At 47.0% G+C, this 18,970-nt stretch overlaps 1 protein-coding gene across 2 annotated transcripts in view; it reads left to right on the forward strand.

The window, feature by feature from the left end:
* Nucleotides 1-4,286: 4,286 nt before the first annotated feature.
* The window catches only part of LOC146869462 (interferon-induced 35 kDa protein homolog), a 205,280-nt gene continuing 190,596 nt past the window's right edge, over nt 4,287-18,970 (forward strand). The window contains exons 1-2 of one of the 2 annotated variants that reach the window (XM_085599857.1): nt 4,315-4,391; nt 5,436-5,473. In XM_085599857.1, the coding sequence (XP_085455983.1) occupies nt 5,455-5,473 (19 nt within the window). In that variant the 5' untranslated portion in view covers nt 4,315-4,391; nt 5,436-5,454. Of the gene's footprint in view, nt 4,392-5,435; nt 5,474-18,970 lie in introns of both variants that reach the window. The other variant, XM_085599858.1, reaches the window with a different exon arrangement.

Consider the following 18,970-nt stretch of genomic DNA (forward strand, 5'->3'; position numbering starts at 1 on the left):
TTCCTTGCCCTGACTAGAGTGGTGGTTTCTGCCTGACTTTGGCGCAAGCCTTAGCCAACCAGAAATCCCATTTCTAACAGGAATGCTGACGCTGATGAAGAGGACGGTGACACTGCTGGACAGCTGATTATCCTGAATCTTTGACAGACTGAATTGCTGCCTGACTTTGATGAATTAAAGACTTTTCCACGACTTGATTGACTTAGAGGACGACTAATAGCCAGATTAGGTAAATATGATGCTTGGTGGTTTGATTTATGATCTATTAAAATTGCAATTGATTAGATAAACAAAATTATTATTCTAACAAACAAATGTGTCGGGTGATTTATTTGGAGGAATTAGAATAAGATTAAATGTAGATTAAAGCATTGAGTCACCAAATATCTAATTTCAACTAACTGATCCATCGACTAAATGGAGGGAATAGCTCGAGGTTCTGAGTTTAATAAAGGTACTTAATGTAGGTTCTTTAGGTGAAAAAGGTATTCCTTTCATGTCAGCGTTTGGACAATTTATCTATCCCGTGAGAACGGATCAATGAAGTGTGAGTGTTGGTGTTATGGGCCCCACCAATGAATGTATTGAGTGAATGTGCTAGGGTGATATTTGATCTGTGACGAAGGGAGGATTTAAAATTCCACGCTGCAACAATTAACTAAGAAATTAATTAATTAACACTGTCCTATGGATCAGTGGGAACTAGACAACACTACTGCTACTGGCCTCACCGATTGCCGCGGGCAGGCGCCTCCCAGCCACAAATTGCAGAGCGTGACACAGCGCGGCGCTCCGCCCCTCGCCCTCCTCTCTTCACATCAGAAGCGTCCCCTGTTCTGTACCTGTTTGTCTTGCTTGGCCGCCCACGTCCGTGGCGGTGAGCATGCCCACACAGCTGCAGCCACACTGCTCGCCAATTGATGCGCCTGATGCACTGCCACACATGCGCCTGGCATGAGCAGGCCCATGCGCCCTGCCTCTGCAGGCAGGCGCATGGCATCCTGCACTCGTCCGTCCATTGCCATGCTGAAAAAAAACCTTCTCTTAATTAAATAACCACCGTGTCATCTTCCCAAAATGGTGACACAGTGTGCAAAATGGTTAGCTTTATGATGGGACTTCAAGCCCAAACAACTATAACACAAAAGGAGTTCAGATGCAGCCTGGGCTGCACCACTGGCCCAAAAGCCCTGTGGTGGCACACCTCCCTGCAGTCGATTGCTCCCTAAAGCCCCACTGTAATGTCCTGTACGCTCTAGCTCTGAGGCACGTCCTCACCCCTCCAATTAAATGTATTGCAAAAGTGCTGAGAAGTTCAGGTTTCTCCCTTTCAAATGAAAGAGGTGCAGGAAGTCATTACCGGAGAGCACCTGTGCACTTAGAGCATTGGTGATTCCAAGTTATTAGAGTGATTGGTGTCCGCAGCACCTCCAAAATATAGAGACAAATCCTGACAGGTGGCAGGGAAAAGATTTTCAGCCAAATGGGTCATCACCATATCGGGGAGCAATCAGGAAGAATGTTTTTATTTTCTTCATGGGCATTTACCATAATGTTATTCATTACTCAAATATTTGAGATTAAAATAAATAGATTGCTAAACTGTCTGGAAATTCTGACACACAAGTCTAAAAGCCCCAAGTTGAGCTTTCTGAAACAATCACGTGGCCAGTAACAAAGTCCGTGGAATTCATATTTTAAAGTCTCGCCTGAGACAGCGCTTTAGCGCTGCTCTGGCGAGACTTATAGTAAGCGAGTTTTGGAAGTGCAAACAGTGGCATTTCAGGCCTCCAAGTACAGTGCATGTGCCCCGGGCGCGCGCACCATTTGGCGGCCTGAAAAGCCACTGTTTGCACTTCCAAAACTACTTTCACTTTCGCCTGCCACACGGCCGCGCTTTGAAGTGTGATCGCGATTGCGATCACTTACATTTCGCGGGCGCTTTGATGTTTTCAGTGAGCCGCGCGGCCACTGAGGACATCAAAGCGCCCGTGAACACCATTTGCCACCCCCTTCCTGCTTGTTGCAACTTGCTGAAAGAATCTAAGGTTTGTTCCAACACTTGTGCATCATTGAGTAAAGTCAAAGCATCAATTTAAGCGCTATGGAATATACACAGTCAAGAATTGCTATGGAACCAAACTGCATTCTTCGTATTTCGGGTGGCAGAAAATGCATTTGACGACTTATGACGTTTAGCACTCAAATACAAATCTGTAACGTTTCATTGTTATAACGTTCTTAAGGGAGAAGCTGTTAAACTTTCATTTCTGATTTGTTTTGCTTGTAACGTTTTACAAAAGTAAAAATCGAAAATAACCAAATACTCTTTGTGAGGTCTTTCATAGATGTGGGAATATTAGCATATAGTTAGCTGGCATCAGTCACTCATGACAGACGTTACGTCCTTTTCTGGGTACTGAAATTAAAATAAGACATTAAAAGCGCTACGGGAGCAGTTCGGGTCACCGAGTCAGACTAAAGAAAGCAGACGTTTACTGACGTCACTCCCATATGAGGATGGGTGATAACATTATACATGGCGAGGTAGGGCTTTATACACAGTCAAGAATTGCTATGGAACCAAACTGCATTCTTCGTATTTCGGGTGGCAGAAAATGCATTTGACGACTTATGACGTTTAGCACTCAAATACAAATCTGTAACGTTTCATTGTTATAACGTTCTTAAGGGAGAAGCTGTTAAACTTTCATTTCTGATTTGTTTTGCTTGTAACGTTTTACAAAAGTAAAAATCGAAAATAACCAAATACTCTTTGTGAGGTCTTTCATAGATGTGGGAATATTAGCATATAGTTAGCTGGCATCAGTCACTCATGACAGACGTTACGTCCTTTTCTGGGTACTGAAATTAAAATAAGACATTAAAAGCGCTACGGGAGCAGTTCGGGTCACCGAGTCAGACTAAAGAAAGCAGACGTTTACTGACGTCACTCCCATATGAGGATGGGTGATAACATTATACATGGCGAGGTAGGGCTTTGTGCATGTAATTTTAGCCTTCAAGCCCAATGCAACGCTCATTTGAGGTATCGTTAAAATATTTGAACTATAGGTAAGAGGGGACATGATCCTTGTCCAAAGCGTCTTTATTTATACTCCTTTAGAGGTCAGACATTCGATGCACTACCGTTTATTACTCCAAGATCTTTTGGGAAACGCACAGCAACGGAATATGGAAAGATAATTTTAGCAGCATGTCTCACTAATGTAGAAGTGGAAGAGAGAGCAGGTAAGCAAATGGATTAGGAGTTTGCTCGTGATTATGGTCCAAGATTGAGCATTATAGAATTGCATGTTTATGCCATGGTATCAGACAATCAGAAGGAAAATAATCAATATTACATTCTTTTTAAAGATGGGTATGCAGTTGATCATAATCTTGAAAATGGGTGTATGTTAAACAAATGGCACAAATATAGGTCATGATTAATGAGAGGTTAATGAGCATTACCCATACCAAAGCCATGACACCCTCCGCGCCAGGATACCCTGGTGGGTGATAGTGCGCTTAACAAATACACAACAACCGCTTCTTGATTAGATATGTTAAAAATTGTAGACGTTCAACAAACTCAGAAGCACCAGGGAATCCTTAAATGAGAACTGTCTTTTACTTCGGTTAGTGATACTTTGGGCAGGACAGCGGCAGCAACAAGCAAGAACACACAATGGTTTTTGTCAAGTTCAAAATGTCTTTTCCATGGCCCCCTTATCAAACTGCCATGGGTAACTTTGGCCAGCACACAGAGTCCATTGCGCAGCCATCCACCAGTACATGTTCAAGCACCAAGATTCAATCCATAGTACAATCTTTCACGTCGCTAACAATCCCACAATCCACAGCAGTTTCACATTATTTATATTGGGCAAGGTGCTTTTAAACTGCAAATGCAGCTCAAGAAGAGTGTCAGAAAGACACTAACAAGCATTTGCAATGCAATAGGTCTCGCATTTACGCAAGTTTGAGCTATTGGCATTGTAAGTGTCATTGTCTTTTATTTACATAGATAAAAGGCATTGTCATTTACAATGCTAATAGCTTAAACTCTTGCAAATGCGAGACCTATTGCATTGCAAATGCTTGTTTCTGTTTACAAATTAAAATGTGGTTCATTGTACTTCTATCGAGTCTTGGGAGATCGAACACCTTTTAAAACCTTCCCTCCTCCCGAACTCTGAAAAGACTTAGTTCACGGGACAAAAACAACATCACCATAGTAACGCTAGAGGGCAGAGGGAGGAGACACTTTCTATCTCCACACCATAAGCGGGTTTCATATTTATAATCGAAACAGAAAGTAAACGAGTTCAGCCGAGGGGGAGGCACAACAGGAAGTGCAAAGACCAACAGTGAGCCCATCAGAGAAGGTAAGCGGGCGGCGCGCGGAAGGCACACCTCCAGATACTTTAAACGTTGTGCTTCATTTGAGTTCCCCTCGCCTATTGTTCTTGTTAAGTGTCATGAAAATAGCGCACACTGCGACACTTGGATGGAGGCGCTGTCCGTAATACGGGAATGGGAGGGGTACACGGAGATGTTGTTTTACGGCAGCGTCTTGAGATTCTTTTTCGAATTGTATAATTTTTTCAAACAAGGGTTGGTCAGCGAAGTTTTGCGATAGGTAAAAAACCAAACATGGGAAACAGAAACAAAACTGAGTGATAGTCGGGGGCCATGAAATTTTCTTTTACGGCGCGATCATTTCACTGTTTTCAGTTTGTCTCTCCCCAGGCAGGAGGAGTAAGACCAGTCCTCTGTGTTTTTTTTTCATTTAAATATTTACAGTCTTGAATTGATGACGAGAAAGACACCATTATAAATATATGTCTGCAAACAAGTTTTATCAACTACGTGCTGCTTGCTGGCTTGGGAGAACTGACGCGCATGGATAATGTGTGTGTGGCTGACACATTTAGTGTCGATATAAGCAATGCCCACTCATGATAACCCATGAGCGGTTATAGGGTCAGAACCTTGGTATTTATGATATATAGAACAAGTGGTTCTGTCGGGGGTACCAATTACTTTGTTCAATGTATTTAATACAGCTTGAACTCTCAATCTCCAAAAACATAAATTACAATTTCAATTTAGAAGTAGGTTCACGGCGATGCAACGGCGGGTCTTGTGTTCATGCATTAAGGAATGGACAAGAAGAATTAAGCTTGTCATTTACATTATTTTGTGTCACTCATGTTGGTTATACGTGTAAAGCACTTTTGACTTCACATATCATCACCACAAGTCACTTATCCTGCACTTTAGTCCCCGTTACATCGCCTTGTATGTAATGTTTCATTGACAGCCATATTCATTGTTTGTTGTATATAATATCTTAGTAAATAACTTTACTTTTGACTAAATTGCCTTGCCTTTGTGGTGTGTTCTCTTTTCTCTCCCATGGTTTTTAGGTCTTGCCTGAGCCAGCGCATGCGCTGCGAGACATTTAGTAAGTGGGTTTTGAAAGTGCTACCACAGGCCTTTTCTGGCATCAAGCTTGCGTTTACGCGTGCAGCCGCCATCTGTCCTTCCTCCGTCACTGGTCATTAAGTGCATCGCAATCCTTTTCACTTTCGCGGCCGCGTCACTTTCACGGCCGCACGGCCAATGCTTGTTTTTAAAGCGCGCACGCTTGTTTTGTCTTGTTAGTCGTTGCAGATTTAGAATTTGCACCCTGCTGTGATCTCCTTTTTCACTCTTTAATTTTTGCTTTACTTATATATACTGTGCTCGTATGCTTTCTCACTTTTCCTTTACCGTACATCGCTTCACCTTTGCATCCTCATCAGCTCACCTTGTCCTCTTCCCTTTCCTCATTCTTTACATTCTCATCTCTCGTTTACCTCTTCACTTTCCACACGTCTTTCTCTTGTACTACTTTTTCCATGTATTCCATGTATTTCTCTGTTTACTTCTTTTTCGAGTCCCGTCTCTGCATCCTCTTCCATCCCAACTTCCTTTGACCTTCCTGCTCCTCCGTACATTGCTTTTTCCAATGTCTTTTTACATCTTAACACGTTCTTCTCTAGTCTCGTTCCTCTGCGTGTTTCCATTCAGTGCTGCCTATTTTGGATGCCATTATTGCTGTCTTTTAAGGATGAAAAATGCTGATCTGTAGTGTCACCAATAAAGTCCTAGGTAATGAATTAAGGATGTGTGGTGCATTAATGTTCAGTTTCCTAGATTTTGTAAACACAGGGGCGACAGCTTAGCTCCATGGAGTGAAAGCGCCTGTTCATTATAAAAGCAATTATGAAAAAAGAATGTTGACAACACATGTAGCACTTTGTATTCTTCTGCTACAAGTTGAACTGTAAATAATATTATTGGTAGTTTTAATGTTATTGTTAGCATGGCAGTATTGCTTCATCAACATAAATAGGAAAAGTGCAAAAATCGGTGTAATTTTCAGAAACGTTCTGAAGATAGCAAAGGTGGTCAGGCTTCCATAGAGCTAAAAAGGTGTGGCATGGGTCGAGCTCTGTAGGTGCTGGTCGTCACTGTTCGGATCCGGGCACTGGCATTAAGGCTAACCAAAAAATAAGTGTATTGGACTGCCCAACCCACAGAAAACTATCTTGTGGGAAACACAGTTCACATAAGATGCCCATGAATCTTTATATACTGATAATACTGTGGAACTCTATAGTAAATTAGAACTATTTCTTTCCTGGTGGTTGTAGTGACATCTTACTACTGACCTGGTCAGTCATACTACTGTTCCGTTAAACACTTACAGGCCACTAAAAGACTGTGCATTAAGAGTGCTTACTCCTATCTTTGCTGTTGTTTGCCTAGGGCTTTCTTAATATCAATGTAAGAAACTCTTAGGAGCTCACTACGACTCCTATAGTAATCACTAGGGAAACAAGCATTGGCATAGCCAATAGGTCTCGCCTTTGGGACCTTAGAAGTGTTTAGTTACCCAGCACAATATCCTTGGTGCAACTTCATCAAGTGTTGCATGGCTAAACAGTTATTAGGTTCCAACGGCGAGACCTATTGGCTATGCCAATGCTTGTTGAAAATAACTGTTGAACTTACTTCTAAATTGAAATTGTAATTTATGGTTTATATTTTTGGAGATTTATAGTTCAAGCTGTATTATATACGTTGAGCAAAGTAATTGGTACCTCCCGACAGAACCATTTGTTCTCCATATCACTCATGACTTTAAGGCAGGTAAATTAAGGGAGTACAATGTCTTTCCATGTGTAGCTGCCATCTTGTTTTTTCCATTCTTGCTTTTCACTCGTCTTTCTCTTAAACCTTCACGTTCCTGCTGTCTTACATCTGTTCCTTATATGGTCAGCTTTCATCTAGATTGTGGGTCAGAACCCCACGGTACTAACTCACCTTCTAAAGTTGGCATTTGGGGTAGATTCCAGCATGGTCAAATATCTTGAATTGTGCTAATAATTCTTTTAAAAAGAAATAACAACTCCTCAAGCTTATGATGTCTTATGGTTCTTATGCTTTGAATAGGATGGGATCTGAATTCATGTATGAGTAATCTGACGACCCCTGCAGTTTTCAGGTATCACTAGCTGCTCCATGAACTGATGTTGCCAATCTAATATGGGCAGTCCACAGGCCTTGCCAAGACTGTGTCCTCTGCTTTCTGTACCACTGTTCCATGGCACGCTGGCCCCTGGGCTTTGCGTCAGCGTCACCGCCCAAAGCAGCAGAGATTCCAGTATTACCTAGTTTGATGTCACTGACTTGATTTTCTTTAGAAGAACGAAAGGCGAAGGCTGAGACCCAAACCACGGGTTGTCAGATTATACTTTCATCTGTGCAGTTTTGCAGTTAATGCATTTAACCAGTAAGCTGGCCGATCAGCTTGGTATGCAGGACTGGGTGTGATATTTGGGTCTTGAAGAGCACATTTTCACACAATAATAGTAGTTTGGCATTGGCACAAGGTTGTGAGTGTTCTGTAGCGAACTGAGCAGAATCCCGCGGCCCAGCCAAATTGAACAGTACTGTGAAGGATCACGGACGGCTTGGTCGTGAGGAGCCAAAGTGACTTTAGTGAGCCTTCGGCAGCCGAACTGTACCACAGGGATGGTTTGTCAACAGACATCAGTGCCTCAAGTAGGACATACTTGTGGTAATAAAAAAAAAAAGCACAAATGAATAAACTTAAGAAGAGTCAAAATCATGTGGTGTAATCTATATAGTTCATAATCTGTGAGCCTGTGCGATAGGCAGGGATGCTTGCTTTACATGTCCCTGACCAGTACTACCACTACTCTTCTTCTGTGAGTAGAGTAAGCATCTCAGAGGACGCACCTTCCTTTGCATGGTAGACCTTGTGTGACCCAGATCTTTTCCACCTTTTTGACTGGATTATCGAAAAATTTGAAATGTATGATTTACACTTCTGTATGTCAGGTGCAGCTGTCAACGATTGCTATCAGAACAGAAGTTCGCTCTTACTCTATTCCATAGTTGTTCCTCCCTGATTTTCAAGGCAGGGGCACCCCATAGCAGACCATGTGACAGAGGGTGCTCCTGCCAGCTGGGCCTGTGACCTGAGCATCCAGATCGACTAACCAGGCCATTTCTGTAAGACTACCTTTAATTTTCTGTTTTCATTTGTCACCCAGAGTGGGACTGGTCTGCCTAGACGTGGGTCCCGTGCTCTCCATGCCACTGGAGTCAAGCTATCCTTGCTGATGAGGGGTGAAAACCTGAAACCGATCCTAGGATGCTTATTTCCAGTCCAGGGAGGACCTGGCCTGGCAGTTCGGGCTGGACTGCTCCCATGGGGCGCAGGGTCAAGACTGATTTGCATATGGCTGGGTTCAAACTGGAATGGCATGGGGAGCAAAAAAACGATGGATTTTGACCCAGTTCTCTGTGCTGGGGTGAATGTATGACATTGTTCTTCATTCTGTCCATTACTTGTTGTTTTTGCATGAAGTCCTTGGTGAGCCAGCTGTATGATGTGAGGGATTAAAGCTGTTGGGATTTTAGATGTAATGTATTGTTTGTGCCTCACCACCACAGAAATCTCAGGGTGGCATGATCAGGCCAATTTAGTGTTGTTAACTTTAAGGAACAACGTCCAGGAGTCTTGCAGCACCTCCGTGGTAACCTCTGCAGTCTCTGCTAACAAAAAGCTCCTCAGACATAATAGTTGCGCTACCATGTGAACATGGTCTTCACTTAGCTGCATTCTACCAGAGGTAAAATAATTGTCTGGATTATTCATCCCCAGATGATATAGTATCGCTAAATAACAAATTTGCAGCTGTAGTATCACGTTTTTAATCTTGGGTGGTGGATGTGGGACTCTGCCCTAAAGCGAGGGATGGGTTTCTTGTTATCGGGGTTCACTTGGAAATGTTGACTATATAGCTACAAATGAAAGTGTTGGAACCCCAACTTGAATGCCATGCCTGCCGATAAGGGAGAGAATGGTCATTCAAAGCACTGATGAGTATTAAAAGGAGATCTTTGCGCAATTAGGTGAACAAGACAACTACACCACATTGAGAGCTGATCCCACGAAGGAAATCGCTGTGACCACCCGGACTAACACAAATGCAGGACTAGAGAAAGCTTTTTTGTCCTTGCATGAGCATGGTTACTTGAATTACCTGTAACCAGGATGCCCACTAAATACACACTACCTAAGATCCACAAACGTATGTCCAATCCACCCGGGAGACCTATCCTCGCCAGTTGTGGCTCTGTTTTGGAACCACTATGTAAGTATGGTGACATTTTTCCAAAACCCATTGCAGAGAGCACCACAGCCTACTTGAGGGATACGGTGGAAACCATTAAGTTGGTGGATAGGGGGTGGTGTCTGTCCACCGACTAAAATGGCCGCCTCTGTGTAGAGCTCCGGGGCTCCCAGAGGGGAGAATTCTTCAATTCAGCTGTCAACAGGTGTCCTTGGAGCCAGAATGAAAGCAACATGAATGAGACAACAGTACCATAACTTTGAGGTTATTTTTCACATGAGAAATTTCAGTTAACCAGTTCTTCAATGAAATCCTGAAGTCCATCTTTCATTCAGCTGAGATTCACAAATCATTCTATCAGGAAACAGTTGGCTGCTCAAGAGATAATTGACTTTCCTTGCTTTCAAACACAGGCAAATTCAGGGGAATTTAATTACTCTTGAACATTGATTGAACTCTTCACACTGGCAGAGGGGAAGGGCATGTGTTTTCCTGTCAGCCAGGGTGTGGAGGGAAAATTAGAGCACCATTTCTGTAGCTGAGAGAGTCAGGAAACAGCTTGGTTCTAAAGAGTTAAGAGAAATTCCTTTTCTTGAAGTGGAAGACTGCTGTGTGATTTTGAATTGCTGTTGTGTTTCTCACATGACTCTGCTATGTAACATTGGACACTGCTATGTAACATTGGAATTCCTGTCAGCAGAGTGTGTAGAGGGAATTTGGCTAAAAAGGGGAAAGCTGTGTGGCATTTCTGACACTCTGCTTTTCAGCAGCCCCTGTTTGAAAACATGCAGCCATAATTTTTAGAATCCCAGAAGTGTGTGAAAAAAGGACTCATTCTGTCAGGAAACAGCCTGATTCTAAAGATTTAAGAGAAATTCCCTTTCTTGAAGTGGAAAGACTGCTGCCTGTTTTTTAAAATTGTTTTTGAAGTGCTCACATGACACAGGAGAAGCATGGGGGGTGTGGCTTGAACGCCGATGAGGACGGTCGCGTGAGCCGAGAGCTCCGCGCCGCCCCTGTTGATTATCCTGTCTATACGCTGACCGCTCTATCGGCGACCCTGGGAAGGGGGCCCGCCTGGCGTTGGGGACCAGCGGTGGTGTGGGCAGGAATCCTGCTTCCCTGGTCACGAAGCTGAAACCCACTGAAGAGGCAGCAGCTGTAACGGCGAGGGGACAAGATGGCGGCTGGACCGCTGCGTATTGCCGATGATAAGGAGAACTGCAGACTGCGGGCTGGATGGGAGTGACGAGGTTTGGTGGCAGCCCTTCCCTGCTCGGGACCTGGCGCAGGCAACTGTGAAGGCGGCCTATCGACGAGTCATGGTAAATACCTGCCGAGCAGCTACGCGGGTCGCGGGGGCAGGCTCAACTCATCCCAGCTGCGGTACTGGCTCACCCGCTGCCTCAACCGTTTAAGTGCTTCGCGTGTGCCCTCTGCGGAAATAGACTGGTGTTGAGCCAGTTCGCAGACCGCTTCTTGCTTTGGGGGAGATCGGCCCGTCACATTGCATCAGGAGCGGTAGCGGGGTGGCCCAGGAACCAGCCGCCTTTAATGTATCTCCGAGCGGAGTGATTGGTCTCGCTGGCTGCGAGGCGGTGCGGGATACGAACTGCTCCAGGGGACGCGCAGGTGAAGAAACTCGGGGCGGGACCCAGGCGCGAGCAGACGCTGTGCCGCATCGTGATGCTGCCATATCCCCACGTCCCCCAGAGAGGATGAGATTGTAAATGCACCTACGTTACACTGGGGAAATAACCCTCACACAATAGGCGCTAAGGCCAAAGCAAACACAGCTGTGAGAGTTGAGCCTCCTGGGGGGCTTGTTCAGGCCTACAGTGTGCTGGCGTCCTACCGAATGTTCTCTGCAGCGGCGAGTAAGTGAGCATCCCACCAGCAAAGGTCGCAACGGGAGTGTCTCTTTCAGACCCCTTCTTTTGCCTCTTGTGGTGGCCCGGGATAGCGAAGCCTCCGGTATCAAGGGTAATTCTCGTACTCCTGCATTGGCGCTGACTGACAAGCAGAACTGCAGGTGGATCGCGGCAGTGGTTGTGGACTGTTTGCCGGCGCATGGCACTGTGGGATCTCGCCCCTGGTGAAGGGGCCGGAACTGGGCTGGCTGTGGTGCGGCAGGCGGGGGTCCACCATGAGCATTCTACCTGAGGTCAGCTACCTATTCGTGGCGTGGTGTGATTTGCCTGCCGCGTCGGTCACCCTGTATCTGTGGGTGCTGGTAGAGCAAGCGGAACTGCTGGTGGCGCAGAGGTCAGGGAGGCCTGATACGGCGTTGGATTTGAGGTCTGACCACCAACAGAGACCGGCATTTCCGAATTGCAGGTGGAGGGAACTGGGGGCCCCGGTGCTCGACAGCTCCATTATTATGGGAAAGGCACGTGGAAAACAGGGAGGGGGGCACCCGGACCTGGACAGTGATTTGTCGGAGCAGAGAGTGCGGGGACTGGCTGATCCGCCTCCCGAGGGGATGATGCAACAGCAGGTGGAACAGATTCTCCGGGCGATATCGGACACAAAGGAGGCACTCCAACAAGACATTGCTCAGGTGTCGCTGGGGCTGGGGCTCCTGAGAGCTGACCATGCGAAGCTGGTGGACCGGGTGAAGCAAATGGAGACGACTCTTGAGGTCCTGGAGCTGTCACAGAAAGTACTAGATGTTCAAATGGCAGATGTTCTGCGCAGGGTCCAGGTGCTGGAAAACAGAGCTGAGGATGCCGAAGGGCGCAACAGATGGAACAACGAACGAGTAGTGGGCCTGCCGGAGGGGATTGAAGGAGACAATATGATTGACTATCTGGAACACTGGTTACGCACTGAGGTGGACCCGGAAGGTCTGACTTTGTTTTACACTCTGGAGCGCGCGCACAGGCTCCCTGCCCGCCCGCTGGCGCCTGGGAGGCCGCCCCGGCCGGTGGTGGCCCGATTGCTCCATTACAAAGATAGAGACCTCTTGCTGCACAAGGCTCGGACGTCTGGCCCCTATAAGGTGGGCAATGGCAGTGTGACATTGTTTCGAGATTACACTCTTGAGGTGCAGCGCCATCGAGCTTCGTTCCTGGCGGTCAAGAAGGCCCTCCGAGAGGAAGGCATTCGATACTCACTGATGTTCCCGGCGCGGCTGCGAATATCGTTGGATGGCAACACAATATTTCATAATGCTCCCGATGAGGCATGGAGTTGCCTGGAATCTTACCGAGCGGGAAGGCCTACGATGGGGCGCACAGATGAACGGAGGGTGGATTTGCCTCGACCACGCCGTGAGCCGCGCTCCAGGAGACGACCCACTGACGCACGGAGGTCCACCGCTGCTCAGACGGAACAAGAGAGACTGGCGGTGCTGCAGGCGGTGTCGGCGGCATCACAGAAGAGCGACACAGCATTACTGAGACTGACCCACTCTGCGAAGGGCTCGGAGGGCACTGATTCAGATGAAACTGATGGGAGTGTCATGATGCCGCATGTTACTCCGGGAACGGCGGATGAGATTGTGGACGCTTGAGCTGATGATATCACTAGTAAGAGAGGCCTGGTGTAGCGGGTGCTGGTTGTTTGAGGGAACATGTGGGGGGAGTGCTTAGGCAGTGGTGGGGTTCGATGGATTGCCTAGGGCACGCTGGTCCTCGCCTTTTGGGGGGGGTCCTTTCTGGGGGGTGGAGTGTCTTTTATAATGGGAGCTGGCGGGGGGGGGGGTGTGATGAGGCAGCAGGCCGGTCTTCTTGGTGTTGGTCGCCCCCCCCCCTTGTTTCGCTATTAGAGCGAGTCTCTGAGAGTTACCAGAGGGACTTTTAGTAGACTGTTTAGATGGGTACTAGCTGTTTGGAGCCTGTTCTGGGGAGGTGCGTCGGGGGTTTGATGGATCAGTTAAGGGGTTGTTGGGGGAAGCTTGTATCACTGGTGCGCCACGTTGGGGGGGGCAGTTACGATGCATGAACGAACTGTATAATGGGGTTAGTACCTGAGCTAAAATGTATTACTTGGAATGTGCGGGGGATGCGTACGATGGTGAGACGTCACAGGATCCATGCTTACCTGGTACGAAGAGGGGTACAGGTAGCTTTCCGCCAGGAAACCCATATAGACAAAGGGAAAAGCCGGGCGTTGGAGAGGGCAACTTTTCTGCACTACCTGTTCTGCCTATGCCAGGGGAACTCTGATTTGGGTGAGGGCGGGGGTTCCTTTTCAGCCGACACAGCAGGTTGTGGACCCAGAAGGTAGATATGTAGCGGTCATGGGTAGACTGGATGGGAGGGATGTGACACTGTGCAGCGTGTATGCCCCTAATGTAGACCAGAAATCCTTTTTTGCTACATTGACGGGAAAACTGGCATCTTTTTTGATGGGATCTGTACTAATGGGGTGTGATTTTAACTTCGTGTTGGATGCTGAGCTGAACAGGTCACACCAGCCATTACCCCAAGCTCCCACCCACCAGATTTCGAAAATTAGGAAGGATTGGCAGACTGAGCGGGGATTGGTAGACTCTTGGCGAGCCCAGCATATAGGGGAGCGTGACTACTCCTATTATTCACCCCTACATGACCTGTATGTGAGATTGGACGCTGTGTTGTGCTCTTTGGATGTACATGCTCGGGTGCGTTGTAGTGAATATCTGGGGAAGATGCTATCGGATCATAATCTGTTGCTACTGATGGTACGATGGACCCGTGAACGGCCGCGTATCCCCACCTGGCGGCTGTGTCCGGAAACTTTGGAGGACCCAGTTTTCCGAACGGAAATCGGGGAAGGGATAGCGCGTTATTTTCATGAGAATGGGGGAATAGCGTCCACTCGAGGCCTGGAATGGGACACGTTTAAAGTAGTCTTGCGGGATAACTGCATCGCTAAACAGGCAGGTATACGGAAAACGCTGTTGCAAGATATAGAAAAGCGGGAGCAGCGGCTGCGACGAGCAGAGATATCCTGTCCGGAGGATCCTGAACTGCGAGATGAGGTTTTGGCAGCAAGGGAGGGGGTGGCAGCGCAGGTAGAGCGCTTGTGCTGCTTTGACCATAAGGAATACTTGGTCCGTGCGCATGCAGAGAGATAAGACGGGCTCCCTCCTGGCATGGTTAGCGAATCCGGCTCAGCGAGGTACGCCTATTATGGCATTAACTACCCTGAAGGGAGAGCCAGAGTATACTCAGCGCGGGATTAATGAACTGTTCCTAACATATTATACGACACTTTATGAGAGTAAGCTGCAGGGGGTGACTGAGGGGTTGACCGGGTTTTTAGCTGAGGTGCGGTTGCCACGTCTCGATGAAGTTCAGGGGGAGCTGCTGGGGCAGGGAATCACGGAGGGAGAAATACGTAGTGCAATAAAACATATGGCACACAAAAAAACCCCAGGGGTAGATGGTTTGCCTATAGAATTTTACTCGGCGTATGTGGACGTGTTAGCCCCCAAGCTCCGGGCGGTTTATCATGAGGCCAAGGAGGTGAGATGCTTGCCGAGCTCTACCCGCGAGGCCATTATCATTCCGCTGTTAAAACCAGGGAAAGACTTGGAGTCACTGGCGGCTTATCGCCCGTTGTCAATGTTGACGGCGGACTATAAGATTTTAAGTAGGATCCTGGTGTCCCGGCTGCTGCCCCATATGTCATACTTGGTTCATGGCAATCAGGTGGGTTTTACACCGAAGAGAACCACTGCCACCAATGTGAGGCGCCTTATGCGAATCCTGGGAGAGCGACACGTTGAAACGCCGGATGCGGCGGTTCTCTCGGTAGATGTAGAGAAGGCGTTCGACAGTTTAGAATGGCCGTACTTGCCCCGAGTTCTTCATGCATTTGGTTTTGGGAAATCCTTCGTAGAGTGGACGGAGCTGCTATACAGGTCAGCGACGGCCCGAGTACGGACGAGTGCAACAATCTCCTCTGTTTGCCCGATTGGACGGGGCACGCTGCAGGGATGTCCGCTCTCTCCATTGCTGTTTGCCTTGGCCATTGAGCCTCTGGCGTCTCATGCCCGACTGGGGAACTATTATGCAGGTTTGTTCCTGCGGGGAGAGGTTCAGTTTATTTCTTTATACGCCGATGATTTATTGATGTTCCTAGGGGACATAGCGAGTTAGATGGGGCGAGACATTTGCTTCAGGTGTTTGGAAACTACTCGGGCTGAAAGTGAATTGGACAAAGACATGCCTATTCCCAGTGGCCCCGACTGCGAGGGACCCTCCCCAATCGCTGGGAGTGCGTTGGGAACCTAGATGTTTACCTTATCTTGGCACTAACATTTATCATGCCCCTGACGATTTATTAGAGAGCAATCTGGGCAGGGCTATACGCGGCCACTGGAGCAGTATGGTATTCTGGAGTGCTCTGCCCCTATCGGTGGCGGGGCGGGTGGCGCTCCTGAAGATGGTAGCACTGCCACGTTTGCTGTACTACTTTCGGACTTTACCGATCTAGGTCCCGGGATCTGTGTTCCGGCAGCTCCGATCCATGATGTGCGAGTTCTTGTGGGGGTCTGGCAGGAGGCGAGTAGCACTATCTACAATGATAAGGCCAAGAGCAGAAGGGGGCATGGCAGTCCCAGATTTTGAGTGGTATTATTTACCGGCGCAGCTGTAGTGGCTCACGCAAGCAGTGGCAAGGGAGTTCTGAGGTCCGGATGGCCCTGAGGGTCGCTGGATTCCACAGTACATCTTATCCTTTATAGTTTTGCAACAAAAGATGCAGCTTGAGCTACTTACGACTGAGGAACGGACACTGAGGCTGTGCTGGAACCAGAGTCAGCGTAGGGCTGGTATCGCCGGTCCGTATGCCGCGGAGATACCGCTGGGGATGTGTACGGCACTCCCTCATGGAGGGAATTGGACAGCACTGGCAAATTGGGAGGCCCTGGGACTACAGGTGCTGGGCTATTTATACGAGAATGGGACCTTGTTGTCCTTCCAGAACTTACAACCCAGGTATGACCTTCCAAGGGGGGATTACCTGTTGCATTCAGCGCTTGTTGCCGCAATCCAACGCTATTGGAGGACGGGTTTGTTAGAGCCAAGAACCTCAATGGCGGGCCAATACGTAGTGATGGCAGCGGGGACCTATAAGGCTATAACGTGTTTATACCGTCGAATGTTAACGGAGAATTTAGAACCATTGCATACAGTACAGGGGAAATGGGAGGCGGAGCTTGGCAGGGAGATCCCTGAGAAGACATGGGCCCAACTGGTTAAAAGAGCATGGAAGAGTATGAGAAATTCCCGGTTTCAATTGATACAGTTCTATGTACTACACAGAGCATATCTAACACCCGAGAAGCTCAATCGATATTTCGGGGCGGCTCTGTGCCCACGCCGTGCTCTGGAGGGAGCTGACTTCCTTCATATGTGGGGGTGTACGAAGTTAGGGACATATTGGGGGGAGGTGTTGGATAACTTGAATACTATTACGGATAGGACGGTGGAACTGGATCCGGGTACTTGCCTACTTCATTGGTTTCCGCACACTCCCAGAACTAAAGTGACTAGCAAATTTATAGACTTAGGGCTGGTATTGGCTAAACGGGAGATAACAATGCACTGGAAATCGCACCAGGGTCCTAAGGTGGGGAGATGGAAGGCAGAATTGCTGAAATGGGCAAGAAGCGAGGGCATACTTGGATTACGACAGGCCTCACGTGGGAGTAGCGATAAAGCGTATGAGGCGGCAAGGGCATGGGAGGCATTAGTGGAAGCACTTCGGTCACCGGACTCGGATTCAGAGGAGGATGCCCCTGGGGAGGGGATGGAGAGCCCCAGACAACGTGACTTAATAGCTTGATGATCTTGCTCTGGGCTAAGTTTGACGATTACTGTATAGGGTAGTGCCATCCCCGGTACAACACTGCCCCAGCTAGACACTGTAACAAAGCTACACGAGGAATTATTGTAACTGACTGTACTGTAAACACCTCACGGAGCGCCGGTAGACAAGGAGGGAGGGGGGAAATTTGGAAAGGAACGGCATGCAATATGATATGCTGTCTGCATCACTGCACTATTGCTAATATATTTGATGCTGTTGGTTATTAAGGTTATGTTTTGTTTGGAAATATAATAAAAAATATTTAAAAAATGACACAGGAGAAGCATATACCAACTTTCATATCTGCAGTATTTATCTCTCTCTATTTGACAGCTTAGTCTCTGCTACGTAACATGGGGATTCCTATTAGCAGAGAGTGTAGAGGGAATTTGGCTAGGCAGGGGAAAGCTGTGTGGCATTTCTGATACCCTGTTTTTTAGCACCCCTTGTTTGAAAACATGAAGCCATAATTTTTAAGAATCCCAGAAGTCTGTGGATAAAACGACTCATTAAAAGGAAGAAAATTATTTCCTATTAAGCCTCCAAACATGCAGATAGTGCTCTCATTCAAGAGACACATCTATCCGGTGTAGAATCAGAAAAATTAAAATGAGATTGAGTAGGCCAGATTCTTTACAGTTGCAAACCTCCTTCTCATACGTCAGGAGATCCTATGTCCCATACTATTACTAGAAAATGTGGTGTAGCCATTCTGATACAGAAAACACTGCAATGTCCAAATACTACAGTCCTGGTCAGATGAAGATGGTCAGTTTGTTTTAGCCAAGCTTAAAATCTGTAATAACATATTAGGAGTGTGGTCCATTTATGCCCCGTTGGAAACAAAGCTCCTTTTTTCCTTCATCTAAACCGAATTCTAACAGAGATGGGAATTTCCAAAATAGCTCTGGGGGTGACTGGAATCTTGCCCCGGATGTGATCTTAGACAGAACGGGCCCCCTAGACACGACACATGTCAGAGATAGAACGATACTGGGAGACGTCTGTGAAGATCATAGATTGACTGACATTTGGCGTTTACTACATCCTCCAGATAAGGGGTTTACATGATTCCTATTCTAGAATATACTATTTCCTTATTTCATTTTCTATCATACCACATGTACTTTTAGAAATTGCACTTTCAGACCATGCTCCTATCAGTCTACAGCTTGATTTGGGTCTGAAACGTCCTTGTAGGAAACCATGGCGTTTAAACATATCCCGATACAAACTACCAACAGAAAGGTCACAATTACAATCACATTTGACTACTTATATGAACAACAAAGGTTCAGTTTCTTCTCCACAAATTTTATGGGCAGCTGCAAAAGCCACCGCTAGGGGGCAAATCATGAGGGATTCTGCCATAGCCAAAAAGCGTAGAACAGAGCAACAGACTATTTTAGAAAATGATATTAAAACCCTGACCCATGCTCATTTTA

Source organism: Triturus cristatus, chromosome 1_1 (assembly GCF_964204655.1).
Source record: "Triturus cristatus chromosome 1_1, aTriCri1.1, whole genome shotgun sequence".
NCBI lineage: Eukaryota > Metazoa > Chordata > Amphibia > Caudata > Salamandridae > Triturus > Triturus cristatus.